Raw genomic sequence first — 25154 nt, forward strand, 5'->3', positions numbered from 1 at the left:
GTATAAAGTCATACAAAGTGCGAAGTTGTGTCCAGAACTTATTTCAGGAAATCCTGTACTCATTTTCAAATAAACCATCATGATTTTGATGGACGATCCATATCCAAATTTAAATAAAAAACAAGTTCGTGAATAGGTGCATATTTTGATCGCAAAAGGTAATACTTTATATTTTGATATATATTTATGTGGTTCTTTTCATCATATACATGCTGCATTCTTTACCTCTTTGACCCTTTTGACATCTGTTCCAGGGGTCGTTCTGACACTCTGAAAATACATCTTAGAAGCAAGATAGATAGATAGATAGATAGATAGATAATAGATAGATAGATAGATAGATAGATAGATAGATAGATAGATAGATAGATAGAGAAACAAGAGAGACAGAGAGAGAGATAGAGAGGGAACAAAATTAGCATCCTCCACGCGAGATGTAATTACAACTGATTCTTGTTCCCAAATAAGGGCTGCTGTTGAAAATTTCCTGAGTATTGCCGCGCTGGATAGTTGAGACTATTCAGCTGTGCCTTCGCAACAGGATCTTCAGAGTCCACATCAGAGGGAGCTGAGGCTAATGGACTCCCACAAGGGTCTGTTCTTTCGCCAAGTTTAATCAATGTCTATATCAATGACTTACCTGTAACACAGTCGCGTAAGTTCATGTTTGCAATGACATTGCTCTCGGGTCCCAAAGTCACTCATTTACCGAGCGTGATGGGGTACTGAATAAGGACCTAATGATATAACGGACTTCTTCAAGAAATGGAGTCTACAGACAAGCGCAACAAAGACAGTCTCCAGTCTTCCACCTCAACAAAGCAAATGCGAACCGTGAGCTTTGCATCCTCCTCAATGGGCAGTAAATAAAACATGAACCGACACCAACATACCTTGGTGTGACTCTGGACTGATCACTGATATTTTACAACCATCTCAAGAACACTGCAGCAAAACTTAGCACTCCAACCAACCTACTCCGCAAACTGGCTGGCTCAACCGGGGGCGCTAGTGCTCAGATATTCCACAGCCGAGTATTGCGCTCCTGTCTGGGCTTGATCATCCCAAGTTAATTGATGTCCATCTCAGCACAACCATACGCATAATATCTGAAACAATACAACCTACACCTTTACCATGGCTGCCGGTGCTCAGCAACATTCTTCCTCCACATCTGCGTAGCCAGGACGAAAATACAAAAGTGTTGGCTAAGGTCTATGCCAATGAGAAACTTCCACTGTACATGGACATCTCTCACATCCTGCAGTCCGCTTGATTTCGAGACGTCCAATCTGGTTAGGTCCATTGCCGGAGGATATGACAGCTACTTTGGCATGGAGGGTTGAGTGGTCTGCAGCAGATGTTGTAAACCACAACCTCGTAGCTGATGGTCTGTCCTCCTGGCTTCAACCTTCCACGTCATTTGTGAACCATACTGAACCGCGTTCGGACAGGACATGGTCTTTGTGCAGTCAACCGTGTCCAATGGGGCCGGCGTCTAACTCTTCCTACTGCTGTGGAGCTCTTCAGACCATGTCACACAATGTGAACAGATATCCACTGACAAAGTTCCCCGGTGAACTGCAAGCTCTGCACCTTGCTGATGATGACATTGCTAAATAGCTGAGCACGTACTGCACACGATAATAATATAATTCCTCTCACCTAGACCACACACTCATGTATTGTTGTTTCGTAAACCCATATGAACATAAAATAATTGCGCCACTCATGGTTTTATTTGCTCTATCATGTCAGACAATAGCAAATCGTCTCGACCAAGCGCACGTATTATTACATAGATAACGTTTGGTTGATGTAGGAAATCACTTCAGGAAAGAAACTTGAAAACAACTCACACATAACTAATAAATCAATAATAAAAGAAAACCAAGAGAAAAAAATTAATACGTATTATGTAAATAGCCATTGATTGGCTTTGAATCAAATCTTGTAAAATACCGGATCGCATCCATGCAACGGTGCAACTCGTGAACAACGTCTATAGGCGTATTAAATTTATTCCTATAGATGCAATATTTTGTGGCAGTGCTATATAAAAGTGATTCAATCTGAATTTCGTTCTTTAAGAATATACGTCTACAACATGTACACGAATCACTCAGGATCATGATACTGAACAACTTATATAAAGCGCTGATTATCTCAGAGCACTTCTCTCTCTCTCTCTCTCTCTCTCTCTCTCTCTCTCTCTCCATCAAGTAGTGATCAATAGTATAAATATTTTAATATTGTAACAGTATAATTTAAAACTTGAAAAATTTAAATGTCTGTTTTTGTTTTTTATGGTTTAAGAGATCAGACACGAAGTATGGTGCATTCACGGGCAGAGACGACTAATACATGTAGACCATACAAATGAACAATTTACAAAGCTGCTATACATTCATGGCAAGATCGTCAAAAACTACGATTATGTCATTCACACGACCAAACAAATAGTCAACTTTCATACGATGAAAATGTATTCTACGCTGCCACTTTAAGAGACAACGATACAAATTTTTAAAAATCCTGTAGAAGACGACTATTAACCTAAATCAGGTGCGACTTTGTCATTTAGATGAGACAGCATGATAAAATGAAAACGGCTTAATGTTAAATGCTATTAATTGCATATTAATTAACCTTATCTACATCTTCTCATCGCAAAAATAAAAAAACATACCTTAATAATGTTGGAAATTATTTCCATGCAATCAGTGACTTTTATTTTCATAACTTGAGCTTCTGATCTATTACATATGTCATGGTCTTTTTCCAAAGTTCAAAAAATAATTACTTGTATGTCACCGTGTCTCGTTTGTAATTGTTTATTTTCTTTTAAGTGAAACTAGATGCGATATTATTCAAAGTAGTAGACATTACACAGTGTCAGTAATACTGTATATATTTACCTATCAATTGATCTCAAAGGTGTGGCTTCATTGTTAAAATGAGGAGACGCCTAGAGAGGTTGAGCAAGTGAGTGTACTTTCCAGAACTAGCTGCACTCTGCACGAGAATGTTACAGTCATTCATTCTTGTCAATCCTCCTTTAAAAATATACATAATAAAGGACTCCGGGTGGCAGAAGGGTCTATATTTCTCGCATTTGCCGATCTGTATCTTATCAACTCAGTCGTCCACGTAGGTTCGAGTCTTGGGCTAGGCAAATGTGGATATGTGAGAAAGCATGCATTAGCTTCTGGTGGTACGGTGGTTCTTACCGGAGTTTTCGCTGCTTCTTCCTATACCAGTTATTCTGGCCGTCATGTATGTCCTATCTATCTTGCAATTAGAAATTGGGTTAAACACAAAACAAAAAAAAAAAAACAACAATGTAATGTATCTACTATTTTTGCCGTATACGTACGTGATGTCGCAAATCTGTGTACAGCATCTTGTTTCCTTTGTGAATTAATACTGACAAGATGCGATTGATGTGTTCTGCAGTAATCTTTGGCCGATTGCCAGTCCACTAGGGCCGGGATATACAGTACGCATCCAAGATTGTGCTCCAGCTGATGGAATCCATCTTGTGATTCACATGATATTGTCTGCTGTGTACCTTTAGTTTAATGAAATGAAATCCGGATTGATTTCTTTTTCAAATTATGATGGTACTTACTTATGATGTAAATGTATAAAAATCATACTTATCTTGTAAACTGAGCATGAAATGCTAACAAAAGTATAAACCGGACTGATTGTGTGATGTACCCAAATTCAGACTTATGTGATGTACAAGCCTGTATTATTTCCATAAATACCTGTCTTCCCCGCATCTGTTTTATGCACACACTAAATACTTATGCCCACATTTAGACACGAAATATCTATGTTCACTGCCTTCATTTGACAACTAATTACAGATTTTATTTACCATATTTCATACTAACGCTTGATATTAATAAATCAATATTTTTATTTACACTGGGTATTAATTAAACAAAATCCATATTTACACTGCATTTAATAATAAATCTAGATGGGTTTTTTCACTGCGGTTCAATGAGTGAAAACTGAAGAGTCATTTCGTACCATTAAGAATTTGCCGTATGCGCACTTATTATCAGGATATGTCTATAAGCCTTCCTGCAAACACAGCTGAATTTATGTTCCGCTATCGGTTTGGGAACGGCGTCTTGCAGATATTATCCCATCCATAATTATGCTTTTACAGCATTACTAGCATTCACCAGATACAAAATTGTTAACTGGATATCAACTGTGATTTAACGAGATTATTTACCTCTTAATGGATCAATTAGTTTTTAATTACTATTTACTTTTGAGAAAAAAATATTTAATACAAATAGTATGTCACAAAGATTAAGTTGGGGAAATTCTAAGCATTTTAAGGAGAATTGAAGAAATGAATCATGTGACAAGAACTGCGAGAAGAATTGAATTTACGTAATCTTTACGTCCACTGGAAACCTGCCTCAAGTACGTAATACCATAATACTTTTTTGATTGGTCATTTGGATGACTTTACTTACTTGTATGGATGGCCTGCATTGGATGCTCACAAATGAATCCATAAACTCGGTAACACGGTTCATCGTACCATGTGTAGTTATCTAATCTGTGTAAAATAATACAGTCCTGGTCATGATAATGGGGATCCTCAGGTTGCTGTTGATGTTTTCCCCAGTTGGTGTAAGAACGAACTTCACCTCCGTTTTGCCAGTAGAAAGTGTCCGTGTGATTCACGTCACTTCCTCCAATCCAAAGGTCTTGTACATTAACTTTTCAAAGATAATATATATATATATATATATATATATATATATATATATATATATATATATATATATATATATATATATATATATATATATATATATATATATATTACGGATATTACGTTTACAATGTAACAAAATAGGTTTTTTACCTATAGTAAAATCAAAGCTTTATTGCATAAATCTTTCTTTTTCTTTATGAGGGAAAGTTTATGTATAATTTTTTCATTTGATTGTTTGTTAGTTTTTAATTTTCATATTTCATTACATAATATTGTAATATAACATTTTGTGCTGGGCTTGACCTTGTTCAAAACTGAGTAAGGTCTGTATATTTCTTTTTATGTAAACAACCTATACATAGCTAAATTATTCTCTCTGGAAATACAAAAGTGCTCTGATACAATTCTTGGCTAGACGCATTCACTGGAATTATATTTCTGTGATTCAACAAATAACTCTTGACACTTGAACACACTATAAACTATAACAGACTGGTCAACTGCAGTCTCGCATTTCTTCGGGACTTGTACTGAGTTTTATTCAGGACTTTATATATTACTAGGACTTGTGTATGTAAGTCTTGAGTTATTTTGGGAATTATTTCGCAAAACCATAAGTTCTTATTTCTCGTTTTCACTTTGTATTCTAAGGAAATAAATTATTTGTTAAATTATACGAAGATTATTGTCGTTTACTCTTTTCCGTTATTTAGTTTAAGAGCATTGAATCGTAACAATATAAATATATATGCTGAGGTGGAAAAACAATTGTGTCTAGATATAGATATCATAAAAAGGAATTCGGTAATGTAACGTAAATCTAAGGACCAAAATGGTTAATCTATATATGCTGGAATTGGAGTTTTATTATTGTATCGCTTTGATAATGCTGAATTGCTTATACCATCTACAACGCGCTGTCTGAAACTGAAAAATATAAAAATATTTTCCAGCTGCAGTTATTGATGGAAATGTTATTCTTTCATCAGATTATGAATTTATCAAATAAATTAACCACGCATTGCTTTTGTATTCACCAGTACCACACCTGCTTCTATTTTTTTTACTTGGTGTAATAGCTTGCAGATTTTCTAAAGAATTATTAAATTCATTCGCAAGAATATGATCGATAACAAGACCATCCTTGATCAATACATTAAAGCTCATATCAACAACTCTATGATAGATAATTTGTCTTTTCTGTGCAAATCATGAGGTAACTTCGATAGTTTTTGATTACACCAGCACGATTTTCTTCATAATGATCAAAACTGGTTTGTCTTCTGAATTTATGTTCATATACACACACATATATATATATATATATATATATATATATATATATATATATATATATATATATCAGACAAAATATAATTACGACTGGTCGGATAGCTTTGCAATCTGATTGCTTTGCAATATATCTATATGTGACTTTTTATTGAGATAATCTTTAGTATCCTGTATTTTGCCCTCATTTGGTATCATAGTACCGTTTCAATGATTTTTATGCTTCCTGCCGCCGCAAGTAATACAAAGTTCAGATATTTTTCTCTGGCACCAACATCGCATTGCATGTATGGTTTTGGTCATAAACTGCCTTTTCGGACATGCTTGGTGATAAGAGAAAAAATCATGATTAGATTTTGCACATAGAGTTGTTGATACAATCATCAGCCATATGCAGCTATATTTTGCTCGTAAAATTATTATATAGTAATCAAGGGTGATTTTTAATAAGAAGATATGTTTGCTATTTAACATATAATGTCAGAAGAAAACACATAATCAGATAAAGTGCTTGCTAGATTATCTATGATACATCTTTCACAATCTAGGTTCAATTTTGACAACATAACTGATTAGCGAAAGCGCCCTAATGTATCCAACTTGCAATTACGCAGTCGTATATATGAGGCCAAGGTGGAGTTTAGGAAAGATGAAGCAGCGCGCTTTTGGCCAGCGTTCACGATTGATCAAGACAATATTTCCATCGATGCTACAGTGAACGAGCAACGAGCAAGGAAGACCATTGATTATCTGGACGAAAGAAGATTCACATTTAGAATTGAATTTATCGTTGCCGTCATAGGTGACAATGTCTAAGTACAAAATGAGTGGCACCCAAATAGTAATTATTAACCAAAAATCTCACGCATGGACGTTGAACATAACAAAATTTCCGCATAGCAAAAAATGTTTGATTTTATTATCGTGATATATTTTTGTGTATTTAGAATATCATTAAAACCTAATTGGTCTGGCTGTTTCAGAGTGAACTAGATGACGACACCCCTAATAGATTCTTCTCACCGTCTGATGAACATTTTAGTATGGAATTTCTTTTTGAGCCAATGACTCGGGTTGCACTAAAATACACAGACGACGCAGATATAGTAAATGAAGTACTGCATAGGTATTTTACCATCTCATCTGTAGTTGCTAACGTTTGCTAGCAGAAAAATTCATGGCGACCGACACCTCGAGAATAATTTGAAGATTTGTTACGCTCGTGTGTTGAATAGAAGCATGTAGGTATCTGATATATTGAATATGATTCCGAAGACGTTATCTCGATTGACATGGTTGTATGTTATCCCGAAAGCTTTCTTGGAATGTTTGAATGTAAGCCTTATTTTGAAATATTTGGACATCCGACACACAAATGACTCGAGTTGCGATAAACGGTCCATGACCACATTTTGAATTTTTCAGAATTTGCCAAGATTGAATCATTCGAATTTGCTGACAATGTTAATCCTGTCATTCCAGCTTGCCTTGATTGTCATTTTAATGAACCAGGTTTTGAGACAAATGTCATGGACAACTGCGCAAAGAACAAATATGGTTGGATCCAAATGTGCTATTGAGATCTATGCTTGATGCGAAAATATTGTTATTTCTGAGAGTGAATGAAGATGTAATTTCATATAGGCTCCAAAGCAATATCTGGCTGCCAAAGCTAGAAAGCAGCGCAAAGAAGGAAATATAGTTTGCAAAAAGACAAAGGCCGAAAAATTGTTGGTAAATTTGCACATGGAGCCTCATTTGACAATAAGTGTCATTGTACAAGATTAATCATAGACTAGGCATAACTCGACTTTATAACTGCAGATACGGCCAATAAAGGTGTAATAACGTCCAGTGAACGTGCAAATCTATCAAATGGAACGCTCTTATACACTTCAATAGACCTAAATGAGAGAGGTATCAAGTCAACTACTTAGTACAGCTTCTTTCGATGACGCAATGATGCGTGGACTCTAGAACAAATGAGCGAGAAACATATTCCTACGATCATTATCTGGGATGAAATATGCACGCTATGCATGGAAACTTGATTGTTTAACACGGCTTTTACACGTCGTTAATCTTCCAACCTATTCGCAAGATCTCGTCTCTGTGGAAAATTCATGACCTACTGACATCCAAGCAATCGCTCAACAAAATTATTCGATCTCTCAACGATTGCCTGGTCTCGATGTATTGCGGGATGTCCACGTGTGCTTTAACCTTATGTTGTTGCATCAATAATGTTACTGCACCAAACAATTATTTGCCAGGATCAAACTGTGGAAACTGTGGCCATCGCAGTCCGTCAGACAACCCGGGTCGACGTTGATAAATTCGTTCAAACGTGGCATAAATTTCAGTTGCTGTTTTTGTCGATATTGGTTCCACTTCTTTGTATCTATTGGCAAAGTCGACGACAATCAACGCGTATTTGTATATGCGTACCTGTTTTTTACATGCTGCGCCAGTTGCCACAGTGGCATGGTGTAAAAACAAAATATATGTCTGATGAACTTCGTTGGGAGTGCTAACATCAAACCTCCACATTGAATTGTTTTAGGTGGCGTATATAAAGTTGCCTTATTGCTTGTCTGTACAACCTATCTTCTGCAACCTTACGCTTGACACCTGCTGAATGAACGAGTTTACTAACCGCAGCTGTGCATTTCCAGTATTCTCATGAAATATAATGAATCGACTCAATTATTATAATTATATGACAATTAGCAGTCACCCTACACCGCAAGTTTGCCACACATCATCGATCTTATCAGCCAGTTTGCTAGTGATTCTCTTAGAGATTTATTTATTACAACTTTCAACGGATGAATCAATTCGACGTCTGCGATTTGTTGTTGTTGTAGATTTTGATTTTATTTTGCAACATCATGAACATGACACGTTTGATCAATCGCATTTACTAGATATGCGCCTTGTTTTGGTTGATTTCTTGCGTCGAGTCTAATATCAAGTCTTGTTGCAGGGCCACAATAATTATTTCCCGAAAAATGGTTTTCTCCATGATACGTACCTCTTGTAATCTGGTAATCTACTAAGTGACTTAGCGATATCAACACCGCTTAACGTCTCGCAAGACGCCACAAATTGTTATTTTTCTATACCACATTTCACGCACATACCTGTAAGTGCACGTCGACGATTCTTTTGTTTTTAATCCACTAGAATCAGTGACGTGTTTTATCGAAAACAATATAAACTCATATATTTATATTTGTACAACATGAATGTGATTGACTTCTCAGCAACGCGATAGCAGGAGCCAGTCAAGTATCATCCAGCGTTACCAAACTCTTCGCTCCCTTATCATTGGCCCATCTGTGTCTGTTAAAACTCAGTTGTTACTTAACCTGATAATGAGATGGCTCAGACGGGACTAATTTTATTTAGTGGTACCATCCGCGGATGACCAACGATGCTATAATGTTCTTAAGGAATTGAATGAAAATGTAGAAAGGTTGGAAAACATACAACACGGTGACGGTGACATCATTGAATTTATCACTGACAAATATGATGCATCATCAGTCCAGGATCTCGACGGTGATATTAATGATCTAGTGGTATACTGTAATGCTATGCTCGACAAACAAACAAATCAAGCTAGAATATTTTATCCCTATTGTAATAAAACACGGACACCATTTACGTCACGCAACGATACATTCTGATTCCTAATGTGATCAGAGGTAACTGCAATTGTTTGGTTGTCTTTTATGGCGTTGATACACATGCGCTGCAAAATATTCATCAGACTTGGTGTTCCGGTGTCATGGATATGATCAGGCTTAAACATTCCCCTGGTGATGCTCAGAAAATCTCATATGAAAAATAAATATACATGATCGATGAACTCGATATCGCGTTGGTCTTGACAAAATATTTGGTTGAGCAACCTGTCAGCATTACCTCAGAGAGAAGATTCTCGGTCAAAAGCGTCTATTCACCATTCTATTTTTTGTGTGAAATGTTTCGGAATTTGATGAAGCGTTAATATAGTGAAGTAGCTGAGTCCCCCAATTTTGTTATAAGCCTTATTGTGTCTGAACAATATGTCTATCCAGCCACCCACCCCCTCCTTGACCCCTTGGTATAAGCCTTATTTTGCCCGAATAAGTGGTCTCCCAACCTCCCTACTGCTTGAATGAAGCAAATCGGAAGCGAAGACATTTTCAATTATTTTGCATTACACATGACAGTCTTTGCTGCGGTACCTATAGATGAATCAAGAGATTTTATGATCTCTTATCCATTTGCGTTGCAAATAATCGTTTACTATTGCAATATCTTTGTAAATTGTCGACAAAAGTAATACCTTTTCTACCGCATGTTTAGAAATAGAATGTTGGAGTTCACTGATTTCATTAATAATTTGTTTTAATGTAGTAAGAATTGTCAGTACGTTAATTAAAGGGTTTTAAAAATAGTGTGCGATCTATGTGAATAAATTAAGCATTTATCAAAGGCATTCACTAATTACATGTATTTGTGGTATTTTACATTAAACTTACCTGAAAACGTTTGCAGCTCAGTCCAGATTTCGCGCATCTTATCTTCCGTATCTATAGTCACCAGCATGGCTCCCTCCTTAGAACAAGCTGTCGCGGCATCTTTGAAATTTATGGCGTCAAAGTGGAACTTAATGCACAAATGTCTCGTTTGAATATAACCACTTCCATTCTGTGAACAATCTGCATTAACAATTAATATTAAAATAGTCCTATTGGATTCTATTTAACCAATGAATAAACGATAGTGTCATGCATGATTGTATATTAATACATTCGACACGTCTAGTTACGTCAGCAATATTATTTTATTGATTAAAACAAAGAGATCTGGTGAGTCTGCCACTATAGCCATGTACATAAGATGATGCAGCTACGTGAATATTTCGTAATATTTAGGTACAAAGTAAATATGTCTACGCTACGACTTATATTGATGGCGTTATTTACATTACTCCCTACTAATATATTCATTTAATTTCTGTGTTCGATTTCGTTAGCATTACTTCTTATTTTGTAAAATGTATCATATGCTCTTTTTTGAATCACTTGCTATTGAACGCTAAATTTACGAATGTTCCTCTCGACAAGAGGTCTTCAAATTATGGTTTTGAGAATCTTTGTTCATGTACCCTTTTCCAAAATATTAGAGTGACAGTTCATACAGATAAGAATTAGATTAATATATAAATACCCCGTGCTGCATGCGTGATGCTGGGAAGATGCGTACTCGTTTGCTCCTTATGCACGTGTGTGTCAAGATGGGTCGCTTCCGTCAATAAAAATGTGGTGGCCGTTACGGCTGGTTTTGTAGTAGTTAGTGTTAGTGTGGTTCTGGGCATACTAGTACTTGTATGATGCTGATGCACGTCTGTGACAAGTTTGGTTGCTTTCGTCAATTCGGAATGGGTGGTTGCAGACGTTGGTTTTGTACTGGTTAGTGTCGCCCTTGGTGTATTTGTAATGGTGAATGATGTTGTTATTTGTGTTATTCCGTGCATGGCAACCGAGTTATTTTGAGTGCAGTTATTATTGCAAAAATCAGTGTAGCAACAAGCAGGACAATCACCGAAGGTACTGGATCGCTTTCCTACAATAAGTGCAGCAGGATTCGGTGTGGATTGTTCAGTGTTATGTCTATGTTGTGCTTCTAAACACATCTGTAATAAATCATATCCAGGAAAAAAGAGAAATATATTACAAGCAACTCAGGAGAACAACTTCTGCAAGTTGATGAAAAAACAGTAATTAAATTATATCATTATAAATAATCTAAAACTGTATCGAACGGGCTAACGTTTCAGACGGCGAATTAAGAAAAATTGCAATAACTTTAGTAAATTGCCTCGTATGATTTATTTTTTGTTTTGTAGCGATAATTCACCGATTAAAATTATTAATGATCCTAGTAGTAATAGATTATCAGACAAAAAGGAATTATTATCACGCCGTTGTTTTACAATTGTGTTACTGTATGGAACACAAAGGAAATGTAATACTGAGGTATATTGTTACATTGTTAGTACTGAATAAAAAATTATGGAGTTACACTACTAAATTGTTAGAAGTGATTGACTTCAGTAATGGAACAAATTATGGAGTACTATGGGACTTTAGCCCCAGCTTTACATTGCAAGAAAATGTGGGGCAAAACAGGAAATAAACATTACGTTTACATTTTGCAAGATGGTTGATCACAACAAGAAATGTCATGTTAAAACTGTTAGTCACTATCCAAGACCAACGTTTTAAATACTATTCAAAGCCATCGTTTTCGCTACGATCCAACACCTTTTTATGAGCTCTATCCAACACCTACTTTTTTACTGATATCCAAAACGGCGTGTATAGTGATAAGTACCTCACACTGACTATACAACAAGGTGAGTCTAATGACCAATACTCTAACTTCCTATCCAATTCTTATGTAAATCGTCCAAAACTCAGCCAACTTCTATCCACCTTCCATCATTATACTATCAAACCGTTGTATGTGGTGACATATATCTCACATATAATATCCAATACAATGTGTGCCTGTCACCAAAACCCAGTCATCTACCTTTCAATACCCCACATTAAAGCATGAATACTCTGTGTATTGTGACATGCTAACTAGTGGCTATATGCACATATCCAAAATTTATATAAAAATAATCTGTATCCCAGATCATTCTGGACGTGTCAGTAAATTCTCTATTATTGTACTTATAGAAACCTGTGATCAACCTAAAGACTTCGTAATGACATAACAACAGACGTGACTTAAAGCTGTACTAAAATTCTGAAAGTGTCACGGAGTTTAGAAAGAAGAAAAGATCCCCCAGAAATAGAAAACGTTTGCTTCAGCCAAAGGTAGTAATACAATTTCGAACCATATATGCACATTAGTAGAAATTAAATAATGCCAAGAAACATCGATAAGTATGGCCGAGATTGAAAGAAATGATAAAATATTTAAGGGTAAAAGGATTTTATAGTAGACTAAAATAAAAACCATGTTATTTATACTTATATTTTTTGTAACTCCTAGCGTATTATTTACTTTATTTGTTGTAATTGTTATTCCTGGATGTATACGGTAGTGATTATCATAGTTAGGTTTTGTCTGCGTGACTAGGATCTGTTTTAGCAATAATCCTCTCACATTTTTTAAAACTTTGGTAATTAAGGTATTTTGTAAGTTTTACAACACGCATTGGTTTTGCTTCCTTTTTTACTTGATTTATGACCATATAGTTAAACCAGTTATAATGTAAAAATTGCGAAACGAAATTTTTTAATTTTGAGCAAACTTAAAACTAAAACCTTTGGAATTTGCAGACTTCCGTTAATAAAAGTTAATAATACCTTACCAGCAACAGCTGAAAATTATTCAGGTAACATTAAAATTCTAATTTTCCTTTTATAAATTGTACATGTAAAAATTAAACTTTATTTTTCTCATGACCAAATAGTGAATGACATGTAGAAACATATATATGTGGCAAGAGAGGGCATATGCCTAGATAAGATCGGCTGAAAGCTTTCCTTAATGAGAACTATAACTTGGAAAATTATATGGCAATCAAATCTGAAAAGAAAGACGCATTTTCGTTGATTTGGGAACAACGAAAACTATTATTCCACCATAACTAAGGACCATGCGTGATAATTCAAATGCATGTTTAATAGCATCGTGTGATAGTGTGTGATGTGTTTAAAATATAAGTTATAAACTGAAACAGTTAATATATAGTTGAGTCTGATTGAATGGTAAACAGCAGCAAAGGAGTATAACATCGCAATGTCTGTCATATAGATGCTCTATATTTGTTTTTGTCTAGTCAAATTGTGCCGGTTCTTGCGTGCGTTTATTTTGTTTCGTTTTTTACTCACACTATATGTATTGTCCCTTTAGTATGTTTGATTGACAGTGATGAGATAATGAACCCAACCTAATGGTCAACCTATTAAGAGGATAATAAAAATGATCTGAAACCAAATTGTGAACGACAGGTAGAAACATAAACAATCCAAGCCGTTTTGAGTGAGCAACACGCCACACTTACTAACGAACGAAAAGGATAGAGTTACCAAAACTGGGTCATATATTATCTAACTCCCCACAATTGCCATCCAATACATGCTTGTCACGGAATAAGACAAGACAATAATTTGGTAATGCCATAGAACAATTTCGGTAATTGGTTTCTTAGCCACATACAACGTGACCTATGGTAATTCATCTTTTTCTCTCTTTCTTGTGACTAGAAAATACATGCATCTCGCCGTAGGTCACTCGCGGCGAGATACCCATATAGCACGATGTGCACGGGTACTTTATCTTTGGTCATGTACATTTATTTCTCTGTATTTATAGGAGAAAAGTTGTCTTATGCGACACAGTGATCGCAGAGATGTAAACTTACAAAAATATTTCAAATCCTTGATGGGTCAAATGAATTTGTCTGGAAAGCAAAACTCATAACGGTACAGACTGTTACTGTAAAACCTTCAACTGTTTCCATCAAAGAAACTGACATACGGTGAAGCGTATTCTGAGCATTCTCAAGAAAAGTAACGAATGACCGATCGTGATGTTTTCTATCAAAAGCAATAACAATAATAAAGTCTTAATAAAGAAGAAAATAAAAACCACGTAATGACAAGATAGCCAGAAGAACAAAATTTCTGTTTATGTTTTGCTAAATACTCAACTCAAACAAATTACAGTCCTGACTAGAGGAACTTTCATGGTGTTCAAAACAATAGTCGTAGTTAGAAACAACAGTGCAAATGTATGATGATGAGCTAATACATGGCCTGGAAGGTTCATGGTCTATCATCACAGAAGAGAATATCTTTCAAGAATTGAATATAGACTTGCACGGCCATTCTTTACCTTCACTGACATATTTCAAAACGATACGCATCAATACTCTCTTGCAACAATATCCATAGACTTCCCGCTCATCAACTTACGTATTTCAAAGTAAAATACTAAGTTTAAATTAAGATTTACCATTACATTTGAAAAGAATCAAAGCAAATGAAATTTGTCCATAACAGGTCACGTCTAGCAATGTAACAATGTAATCCGATTTCAGGTCAACCATTTCTAACAATCTAACAACGTAGCCTCAAAGTTGAATTCCTCTTGTACCCAGACAGTCCCCCAAATACAACCCTACTATGTAATATTAAGTTGACTTGTGATTGCTGTAATCGTCACTAATTACTAATAACTATTCAACTTACCGATTTTTCGCCACATCTACTTCTGTAGTATGTGTCAGGAAGATGTGCCAGACTCGGTTCAAGGATACATGCCTGAAACATAAATTCAGATTGCAAAGCTTGCATTACAGAGTATGTATTTATTCCCTTAGCTTGCATGCTAGAGCATTTCTGCGGAATGTGAAAATATTTAGTTTGCTTGAATAGCTTGAATATTTTGTTTCTTTATCTCAATACTTGGTTATTTTATTCTGGATTACACATATTGTGAAAATGTGGGCTGGAAAATCTTGAACATATATGTATACATGAGTTTTCCATCGACCATCAATGTGAAACAAAACATGAGATAACTCGGAAGTAAATCATATCTTTGAACGATGTTGTAGATCAGTATCTAGTGATTTATGTGATTGGCCCAATACAAGCGATGACGAAATAGACATATAATAGATGATGTACTAACGTCTCTTTCTTGTAAAGGAAACTTTCAGCTGCTCCGTAGTAAATAGGTTCTACGTATTTTAGAGTTGTAATATTTTTTTCCTTTTTCTTCCTTTTAGACACTTTGCAGAGCACATTGTGATAAAATGATAACGTTTCATTCGCAGCAACTATAGCATTATTAATATTTGTCTAAAAAAGAAGAAATCATTTTAAAGTATCTGCTAATATTTATATTTCATTTGAATGATTAAATTCTGAAACTTCTTCTCTTGTCCAAGTATTTACCAAACTGCAGCGTAACTTTGTCGAATTTACTACTGTAAATTTGTAATGAATCCGATTACACGACAATGTCTAATGTCTAATGTAAATATGTATTCTTAGTAACACGAGTAATTGATAGGAATAGGCACCAACTTAGGCATAAAGGGCAACAAAACATTCAAGTATCTGGTTGGATATAAAAAAATATGCTTCAGAATGAAAAGGCAATCTCTACGTCCATACTTGATTGAACTAGTCCTGATTTCAGTGTATATTATAACATCAAGTGACAAAAGAGTAATATGAATTCATTTAATGACATTTTTGTTCATAAGTACTTATGTAGTAGGTTGATGTCCATAACTTTATACAGCTCGAGTAATATTAAGTAAGATTTAGGAAGGCACGATTAGAAATAAAAATTGTGACACAATTATTGGCTTTTGTTTCATTCAATATGTTACTTTTTGAATTGGGAAACATATCATAGATTGACACGATCACGAATATACTGATCAATGAAATTTCATTGTACCTAAATAAAAGTAGAAAATCGTATAGTACACAAAATCATATCTTCCTTTCTGTTGTAGTCTTTCTTTGGATGCGAGGAAACGTTCAAAGAAATTGTGTATTTAAAATCCTTGGTGGACCACACACACCTGAACCTATCTTCACTCCAAACACCTATTTGCCACACCTAGGAATGGAACTTACAATATACATATCAGCCGCTGTTGCTGATAAGAAGAAATAAACTCCTTACAATTCAGTGCTTTAGGCCTCCGGACCCATGCAAAACATAATACAGCAAAGTATAATACAGTATAGCAAATTAGACTGGTTTAGTTGTTGATATTTTGAAACACTTTTAATAAGCTTTATGTTTTAAATGATCAGTACTTTTTTAATGTATCTACTGTAGGGTTGATACAATACATCTCGTTGTGATACTCATGTTCTATAGACTTGCTATTTTCTTAAAGACATAATTTGCAAACTCAAATATCTGTTTCAATTTTAGTGTGTCTTCCCCGTTCAATCCTTAAATCCTTTTCAAAACATCGAAAAGATGGAAATGATTTATCTCCAAATGAAAGGCGGATGTAATGTTCAATATTTCTCAATATCCAATAACGAATTGTGTTGACTATAATAAACATATTTTGTAGAATCGCCTCTTTAACTTGACCAGATCTGTAACGAGAATCGAATTGAGGTTGTCTGAACATAGTTAGCGAACTGTTTATGTCACCCAAGCCACGTGAGTTTAACCTTACTTACCCATGTGCTTCTGCCACTATTATTTAGATAGTATAACGTTGGAAAGGATATCTGCTTATTGGTATATGTATAGTTTTTGCCCAGTGTTTTACAGATCTGAATATATAAGTTGTACTCAACGAGTATCGTCCACATTCAACTAGATTAACATAATTATTAAGATTATATGATAGGTCAAGATATTTATTACAAAGTATGTGTTGAATTGCTTCTTTCTTTGGTGAATATTAATGTTTCTAAGCCATATTATAATATTGGTTTAATCATAGCATTAAATATTTTAAATATATCCTGTACTTGTAATCTTCCAAATATGTGTTAATATCTAAAACTTATAGATGCTGCCTTCAACGCTTGTGATGCCAACACGTTCTTTGCCTTAGTTCATCTCAAAACTCGATGTTAAAAGCGCCCCCATATATTTATATAATAACACTGTTTCAATAGGTTTGACCATAAAATGTTAACGTCCATAACTTCTCAGAAAGCTACCAGTTCGAAATATATTTATTATTGTTTTTGATAGATTAATTTCCTTTTTTCTTTCAACGCAGACTTCACCTTTGGCATTCATTTGTTGTTGCAATAACCATAGTTTCCAACAATTAGCCGTATCATCTGCATGCTATTATGCGCAGATTTCTTGTATATACGCTGTTAAGAAAATACCTCTATTACACTTAGTTCGAAACGTTTGAATCAGGTCAGTACTAAAAAGGCAGAGAAACGACTAGGCTTATAAGAAATCCTTGCCCTGTTCCTAAATTACAATGGAAATATATGGTTAGTCCCTTTGTTGTCCGTTAACAGTTTTTGAAACAAAAAAACAAACAATTTGTTTAAACTTGTAAAATATTTTAATCAATACCGTAGGTGAAATTCATCCTTCGTTCCCCCATGGAGATGATAATATATTACAAGTAAAGTAAATCAAAATGTTTCCAAACAGTTTCTGCCTAACTTTGATGACACTGTTTCAATAGGTTTGACCATAAAATTTGAACGTCCATAACTTCTCAGAAAGCTACCAGTTCGAAAGATATTTATGTTTGTTTTGCTAGATTAATTTCCTTTCTTCTTTCAACAGAGAATACATCTTTGGCTTTCATTTGTTGTTGCAATAACCATAGTTTCCAAACAATTAGCTGTATCATATGCATTCTATTAGGCACAGATTTCTGTGACGAAAATAACCCTATTACACTTAGTTCGAAACGTTTGAACCAGGTCAGTGCTAAAATGACAGAGAAACAACTGGGCTTATAACAAATATTTGCCCTGTTCCTACATTACATTTGAAATATATGGTTAGTCCCTTTGGTGTCCGTTCCAAAAAAAACCACTTTCTTTAAACTTGTAAAATATGTTAGTCAATACCGTAGGTGAAATTCATCCTTCGTTCCCCCATGGAGGGGATAATATACTACATGTAAAGTAAATCAAAATATGTCCAAACACTTTTTGACTAACTTTGATATGTGAAATCATAGCAAAAGAAGTACATATCATTTGCATGATCGAGTTTGCATTATATCTTTCATATCACTTACTGAGTGGCTTACTAGGTAAGCATGGTGAAAATGTAGTTAAAAGCGCAGCGCGTTTGTGTTGGTTAGCCAACGAAACAGATTTGTGTTTTCGATGTGATATGACCAGATACAATTGGATGTATATACATAATACCGTCCAATGCTAATTATGTGGTGGGTGTGTTGATTATTTTCATTGGTTTCCTGACCATACTCAAGCAAGGTTTCCCTTATTACAGTGAACGTTGAGAATATAATTCAAATTTAGGTATGATTCACAATTGCATTTAGTGCTAGAACAGGTTTGCAAATTGCGTATTTAATTTGATATTCTTTCACTATTTATGCTATATCTACTTTGTACGTAACAATTAAATATAGAATAATACATTTCCACTTAGCAGTTGTCAAAGTTCACAATACTCGATCGTAGACACGGTGGAATAATAATTAAAATTGCAATCGCCTTACAGAGATGTATTTTGTTACGACTCATAAGATACATGTTTTCAGATAAGTCCTCGCACCTATCTGATTGCAGAGAAAATAAGAGCTCACACCAAAGTTTTTTTCATGTCAAAATAATCAGATGAATCAAATCGTGTTGCCAGGCTGGGATATGTGACCGCGCTAGATTTAGATGTTGAAACAATAAAGGTATATTTGTTTATATATGTGTTTGTTCTTTTTTTTGTCTGCGGAGCATTGTTGTTGAACAGTATGAAAAATCCAGAGTACAAACTAACACCTTTGGATCAGGAGAAAAATCTGTCTTGCTAACTACCATACATATATACATACATACATACATATATATATATATATATATATATATATATATATATATATATATATATATATATATATATATATATATATATATATATATATATACAAGTCAAGTCGTATTAACACCATGGAGACTGGAGGTATTTGCGACATCTTTAATTTATTTCAGGTGCGTTTTATATTGATTCACTTGGCCTTAAATTATGTTTTTTAAGAGACAAATATCCTAATAATGTCTATCATATTAATATATAAAAATATTCTCGCAAGTATGAACAATAAGAATAGTATTGTTGTAAGTAATATATATATTTGCCTGCATACTGTATTCCATCTTAAACTATAATGTAAAAGACGCTTTAAGAGAGATATCAATTAAACTATTCGTTTCTTTGACTTTGAAATATTTGTTTCCCTTAGACTTAGTTCACTGTTTATGTATTTTACTCACATGTTTCAGCTAGTATATTTAGAGTACATACTTAATAACTTTGCTCTCTGTTATGCCATTGTAAACGTGTCATAGAGACCACTATTAGGCTGTTCTTTTCTAAGAATCAAATGCAATTACTGGGGGAACTTTTCTCAACTTATATCCTTAATCTCTATATATCATCACGAAAAAATATTTTAAAGGGACAGTAACGAAACTATTTGTACTCTAAAATAAATTCCACTTCCACGTCATTCTCACGTCATTCCCTTTCCCACCGTGAACTATATAATTGGTGAGACAAGATCCTCGGCAAGATCATACTGGTCAAACATGTGCATTCGATTGAAAAGTAAACCAGTTCTTAATAAGGACTGTACTGCATATAATAAGCTTAAAACTGTATCACATCCATTCTTTGTATCTAATACGATGCAATACTAATGATTTTATTCAATTATTTTCATAACGACACCCTACTCCAATCCAAAACTTTGTTTCATTAATTATTATCAAGTTACAGCATGCATTATGATGTAAATAATAATAATAATAATAATGATAATAATAATAATAATAATAATAATAATAATAATAATAATAATAATAATAATAATAATAATAAATTGATGCAATATAACAATCTGAATTGTGAAAATTTTGTTATACGGTTCACTAATAGAATGCCTTTAGTCAGCTTTTAATTCTTCCTAGAGTATCCCTGGTCACATTAAATAGCATAAAATATATAATAAAAACCATCTAAAATGAAACAAATACATTAAATTAAAATATACGGTTTCATTGGAGAGATATATAGGTTTTAAGCCATATTTGGCAGAAAACCTGAGTTACGGTGATTTTGAGCCCATATTTGTCTGCCACAGAAACAATTATCAGATTAATGATAATTTGACTGAATGTGGCACAAACAAAAAATAAATAGTGTATGTCCTGGTGAACATTGTATACATTATTATACATTATATGAGACACCGGTCGGATTTCCGTGAACTTTTGTTGCAGGGCAGGTTGCAAAATATATACTGTACAGTGTAAACCTCTGCTTTTTCATCCAGATTTTGATGAGTCAGGGAATAAATTGTATACGTATTTGATTTATTTATATCCAGTCATGAAGAAACTGGGTACAAATGCATATTTGATTCATTTTTATCCAGTCATGAAGACACTGGGTTAAATGTTGTACGTATTTGATTCATTTTACATCCAGTCATTGAGACACTGGATATAAATGTTATACATATTTGATTCATTGTTATCCAGTCAAGAAGACGCTGGATATAAATGTTATACATATTCATTCATTGTTATCTAGTCAAGAAGACACTGGATATAAATGTTATACATATTTGATTTATTTTATCCGGTCATGAATATACTCAGCATAAATGTTATACATATTTGATTCACGGCATCAGGTCATGAAGACACTGGGTATAAATTTTAAACATATTTGATTCAATTACATCACGAGTTTTTATGGCTTCTTGCAATTAACCTCCTGACGTTCATTTGAGCAGCCAGTCTGTAATATTGCCATAAATATGGTATCAAAACGCTAATAATAAAAAGCAAGATTTAACTTACTTCATCAAGACCGCAAAGAGTAACGTCACGACAAGAATTTTGGCTTTCCTGAACCTCACAGTGGAAACAATATGGTCCTCTATTCTCTGGTGGCACAACTGTCAAGAATCAATTTAAATGACCGTGTTTTTAAATATGATTTTAAATTTAAATTGTGTCTTTCATTGACTGAGAATGTTGCTCATCAACTGCAGTAGAAACTATTTAAATACATTAATAATTAGAGAATAATCATATGCATGCATGTATAAATACATACATACATACATATACACACACACACACATACATACACAGACAGACAGACAGACATACATACATACATACATACATTTTCTATTCGGTGTTGCACTTGCCATTTACAAGACAATTTCTATGCTCACCTAAAGGCATGCAGTTGCCTGTTAACATTAAGAATGGACTTGTCGGATCCCTTTGATACATTATTTGATCCGTGTGGAACCTATAGCGGATTTAAATAAATATGCACCTTTATGTCCTAAATTAATAGTTTCAACTATATTTTAAAAAATCACAAGACCATAACGATGTGGAAATGAAGACCAGAATTAAGTGGAGTACGATTGATTTAAATGTTTGTACATGTCACTCTAAATTTCACACGATGAGGAAAATGTTTCATAAGGAAAAGTGGTGCTGTAAAAGAATGGCAATTCATTTTGGATATCGTCAAACTACGTCAAAATGAGTCTTTAATCTAAGGTTTGGTTGTATTGCAAAATTGTAAGATTTTCGTTCTGTGTCTGAAAACCAAAAAAGGTGAATCTATTAAATAGATGTATTGGGCACTACTTTTTCTTAACTCATTCAAACACATTCTGAAAGATAGCATTGTGACACATCAAGACTATTGGAACATTAACATATTCAAGAATATTTGTACAATCAGAAAGAAATTATAGAAAATCCCATTCAGAAAGAGACAAGGTGAGACATGCATAAGCAGAGAGAGACGGAGACGGAGAGAGAAAAGAGAGAAAAATACTGATGAAGAGAGAAGATAAAGATAGAGAAATAAACATGCAGACACGGGAAAATGAGGATCAAATGCACATGCAGAGAAAGAAAAGCGAGTGCCAGGGAGATAAAGAAGATGATGAATTGAAAATAGAAAGAAAAGAAATCGAAATGCAATATATGTTAAAATGAATAGAACCGTCATCCGCATCACACTCACCATATCCCTCTTTAGAAACAACCTCGGGTTTTGACGTTGTCAGAATATTACAATAGTACCCGTTCTTAAAAAAAAAACGTAGATAAAGACTTTCCTCACATAGGAAAAATTGCTGCCACTTGAAATAGCTAAGAAATCAATGGACTTTATCATAGACAAAGTGTACCTATTGACAAAACACCTGAAATCTACGCTTTACTGTCGGTGCAATAAAGTGCTGATTAGTGTATTTTGAAGGCTTATGAGTTGGTACCTAAGCATATCGATACAAGTTTGGGAGTTGTAGACAAAAAAAAGTATTGGAATATGCTTCTGGCACAGTTGATGATTATTGCTTGACTCACAAAGTATAATTTGTCAGTAAGTCTTCCTCTTAGTAGTTTTGGTATAAATATCATCTCAGTGTTATACGAGTACTTCCAAATTCCTAGATATCAAAACGTATCGGAATTAAACGTCTGATACGAGTGGTTAGAACTCTTTATATCTTCCTAAATGTACTTATTATAAGAAGAAAGGCACCCCATTTCTAATCGGTACAGATTGAAAAATACGAAGCATAATCAATGCAAATCTATTCTAAATTTCATTACTTTAAAGAGGTCAAAATCACGGTCTTATATTGAAAGCGACATATTGGTTCGGTCAAACAAACTCTAGTCGGATTTTATTATGGATAATCATGAACAATTCATATCGAATGTTTCTGTGTCACTTAGTTGTGATTCTGTCAAGCCTATACCTATTAAACTATTAGGGGATACATGCTCTTGTTATCAGACACGTTTCCCTTGTCTGAGAAGTCCTCTTCTGATGAAAGTGTTCTTATTCAGGGAATATGGTGATGCTTTCTTAATGTTCCTCTCAAATGTGTCAGTTTGGCATTAGGCTTAATCTCACGACACGGGACAGCCGGAAAAGTGACATCTTCACCTCCGGAGGGTATTCACTTGTAAGTAGGCAATGCTCTAGCTGCATATAGCGTTGTGGTTAATCCAGTTGTAAATGACAAGCCTTGTTTAAATCAAAAAAGTGATCCAGAATTAAATCAGTGACTTGTAACCAGCCTGGGAAGTTACCAGAGCTATGTCAAAAAGAGATCTTGAAAATAACGGTGATCGGGATATTAATTCTATAGACGACACACTTATTTATCAGAGTCTTGATACGTTATTTTGCTCGCAATATTGCCCAATTAGTAGGTCATGATAGGGGTGATCATCTTTTTCTTACTCATTATATCTACCGCAATCAGGGTTACAAAACAAACTAGCTCATTGGCAAACAGCAACAACATCCTGAGATTCCATTTGTTTTAAAGAACTATTAGCGGAGCTGAAGGCACACAAGTTGTTTATTATGTTGTGAACAATGACATTCATAGTCTTGCACCTGAAACTCTTTTGGCTGATCATTTAGGAAGAAAAAGGACATGGCAAGATCTTGAATCATTTGTATCGGCCAAAAGTAGAAAAGTGATGTTCTTGAATGCTGTAGACCTTGTCACAATATTCAAATGGAAGGACAACCAACCAAAAGACATTTAAGGCTCATCTGCAACATATTCCTGCACTTGACGAACCATTTCGCAGAATAATGGTAGACCGTGTCTGTTCTTACCTAAGATCACGTCAGGAAGCCAATATTAGTTGACCATAATTAATGTTGGTGTTCACATGATTTCCAGAATAAAAATGCATTTGACAAATATTAATATACATTTCCTGTTACTTTTATCGACTAGGAAGCTTCTGAAAGCTTAATTTAAACGTTCAGATTTAAATAGCCTATTATGGTAGGACCTACGACAGAATCTTTAGTTAGAGTTGGATTTTATAACTTGTGACAAGAAGACGATAGAACATGTTTTAGATGTGGCACGACTGGAAGTATAAATGTTGAACCTATAAGAAACATTCCTGATTGTGTATGTACTGTCGCTACATTGTCTGGGTGGGTCCAGAACACGAGTCCACATAGAAAGTTTAGAAGAGCGGTATCAGATTTTACAGCTGTATTTTCAGAGACTTTGCACATATTCAAATGCAATGAAAAATCCAGTCCCTCTTTGAAGAACATATTCGTCGCAATTTAAATACGTTTCATGCTTACCAAAGTATGCGTGGTTGATCACACAAATTTTGAATATCGACGCGTTGTAAATACTACATGGCTGAGCAAAAAAAATCTATAAGCTCTTCAAACAGTTACTTTTTTAACTCTTGTATCAACTGCCCCGGTGGCCTAAGTGGTTAGAGCGTTAGCTTCGGATGCGGGAAGTCACGAGTTTGAACTTCGGCCGAGTCAT

General features: G+C 34.5%; 1 protein-coding gene and 1 long non-coding RNA gene across 2 annotated transcripts in view; one reads left to right on the forward strand and one right to left on the reverse strand.

Moving 5' to 3' along the window:
* Nucleotides 1-25154, forward strand: part of LOC149793911 (uncharacterized) — a 96183-nt gene that overhangs the window by 18474 nt on the left and 52555 nt on the right. The window lies entirely within an intron of this gene.
* Nucleotides 1-25154, reverse strand: part of LOC149793912 (uncharacterized) — a 41244-nt gene that overhangs the window by 733 nt on the left and 15357 nt on the right. Inside the window, exons 6-11 of the mRNA XM_089967859.1 lie at nucleotides 21649-21746; nucleotides 15313-15384; nucleotides 11267-11732; nucleotides 10576-10755; nucleotides 4506-4754; nucleotides 3377-3571 (exon numbers count right to left, since the gene is read on the reverse strand). Coding sequence (XP_089823985.1) covers nucleotides 3377-3571; nucleotides 4506-4754; nucleotides 10576-10755; nucleotides 11267-11732; nucleotides 15313-15384; nucleotides 21649-21746 — 1260 coding nt within the window. The remainder of the gene's footprint in view (nucleotides 1-3376; nucleotides 3572-4505; nucleotides 4755-10575; nucleotides 10756-11266; nucleotides 11733-15312; nucleotides 15385-21648; nucleotides 21747-25154) is intronic.

The sequence above is a fragment of the Sinohyriopsis cumingii genome, chromosome 8, assembly GCF_028554795.1.
Source record: "Sinohyriopsis cumingii isolate HCF-2022 chromosome 8, ASM2855479v2, whole genome shotgun sequence".
NCBI classification, from domain to species: domain Eukaryota; kingdom Metazoa; phylum Mollusca; class Bivalvia; order Unionida; family Unionidae; genus Sinohyriopsis; species Sinohyriopsis cumingii.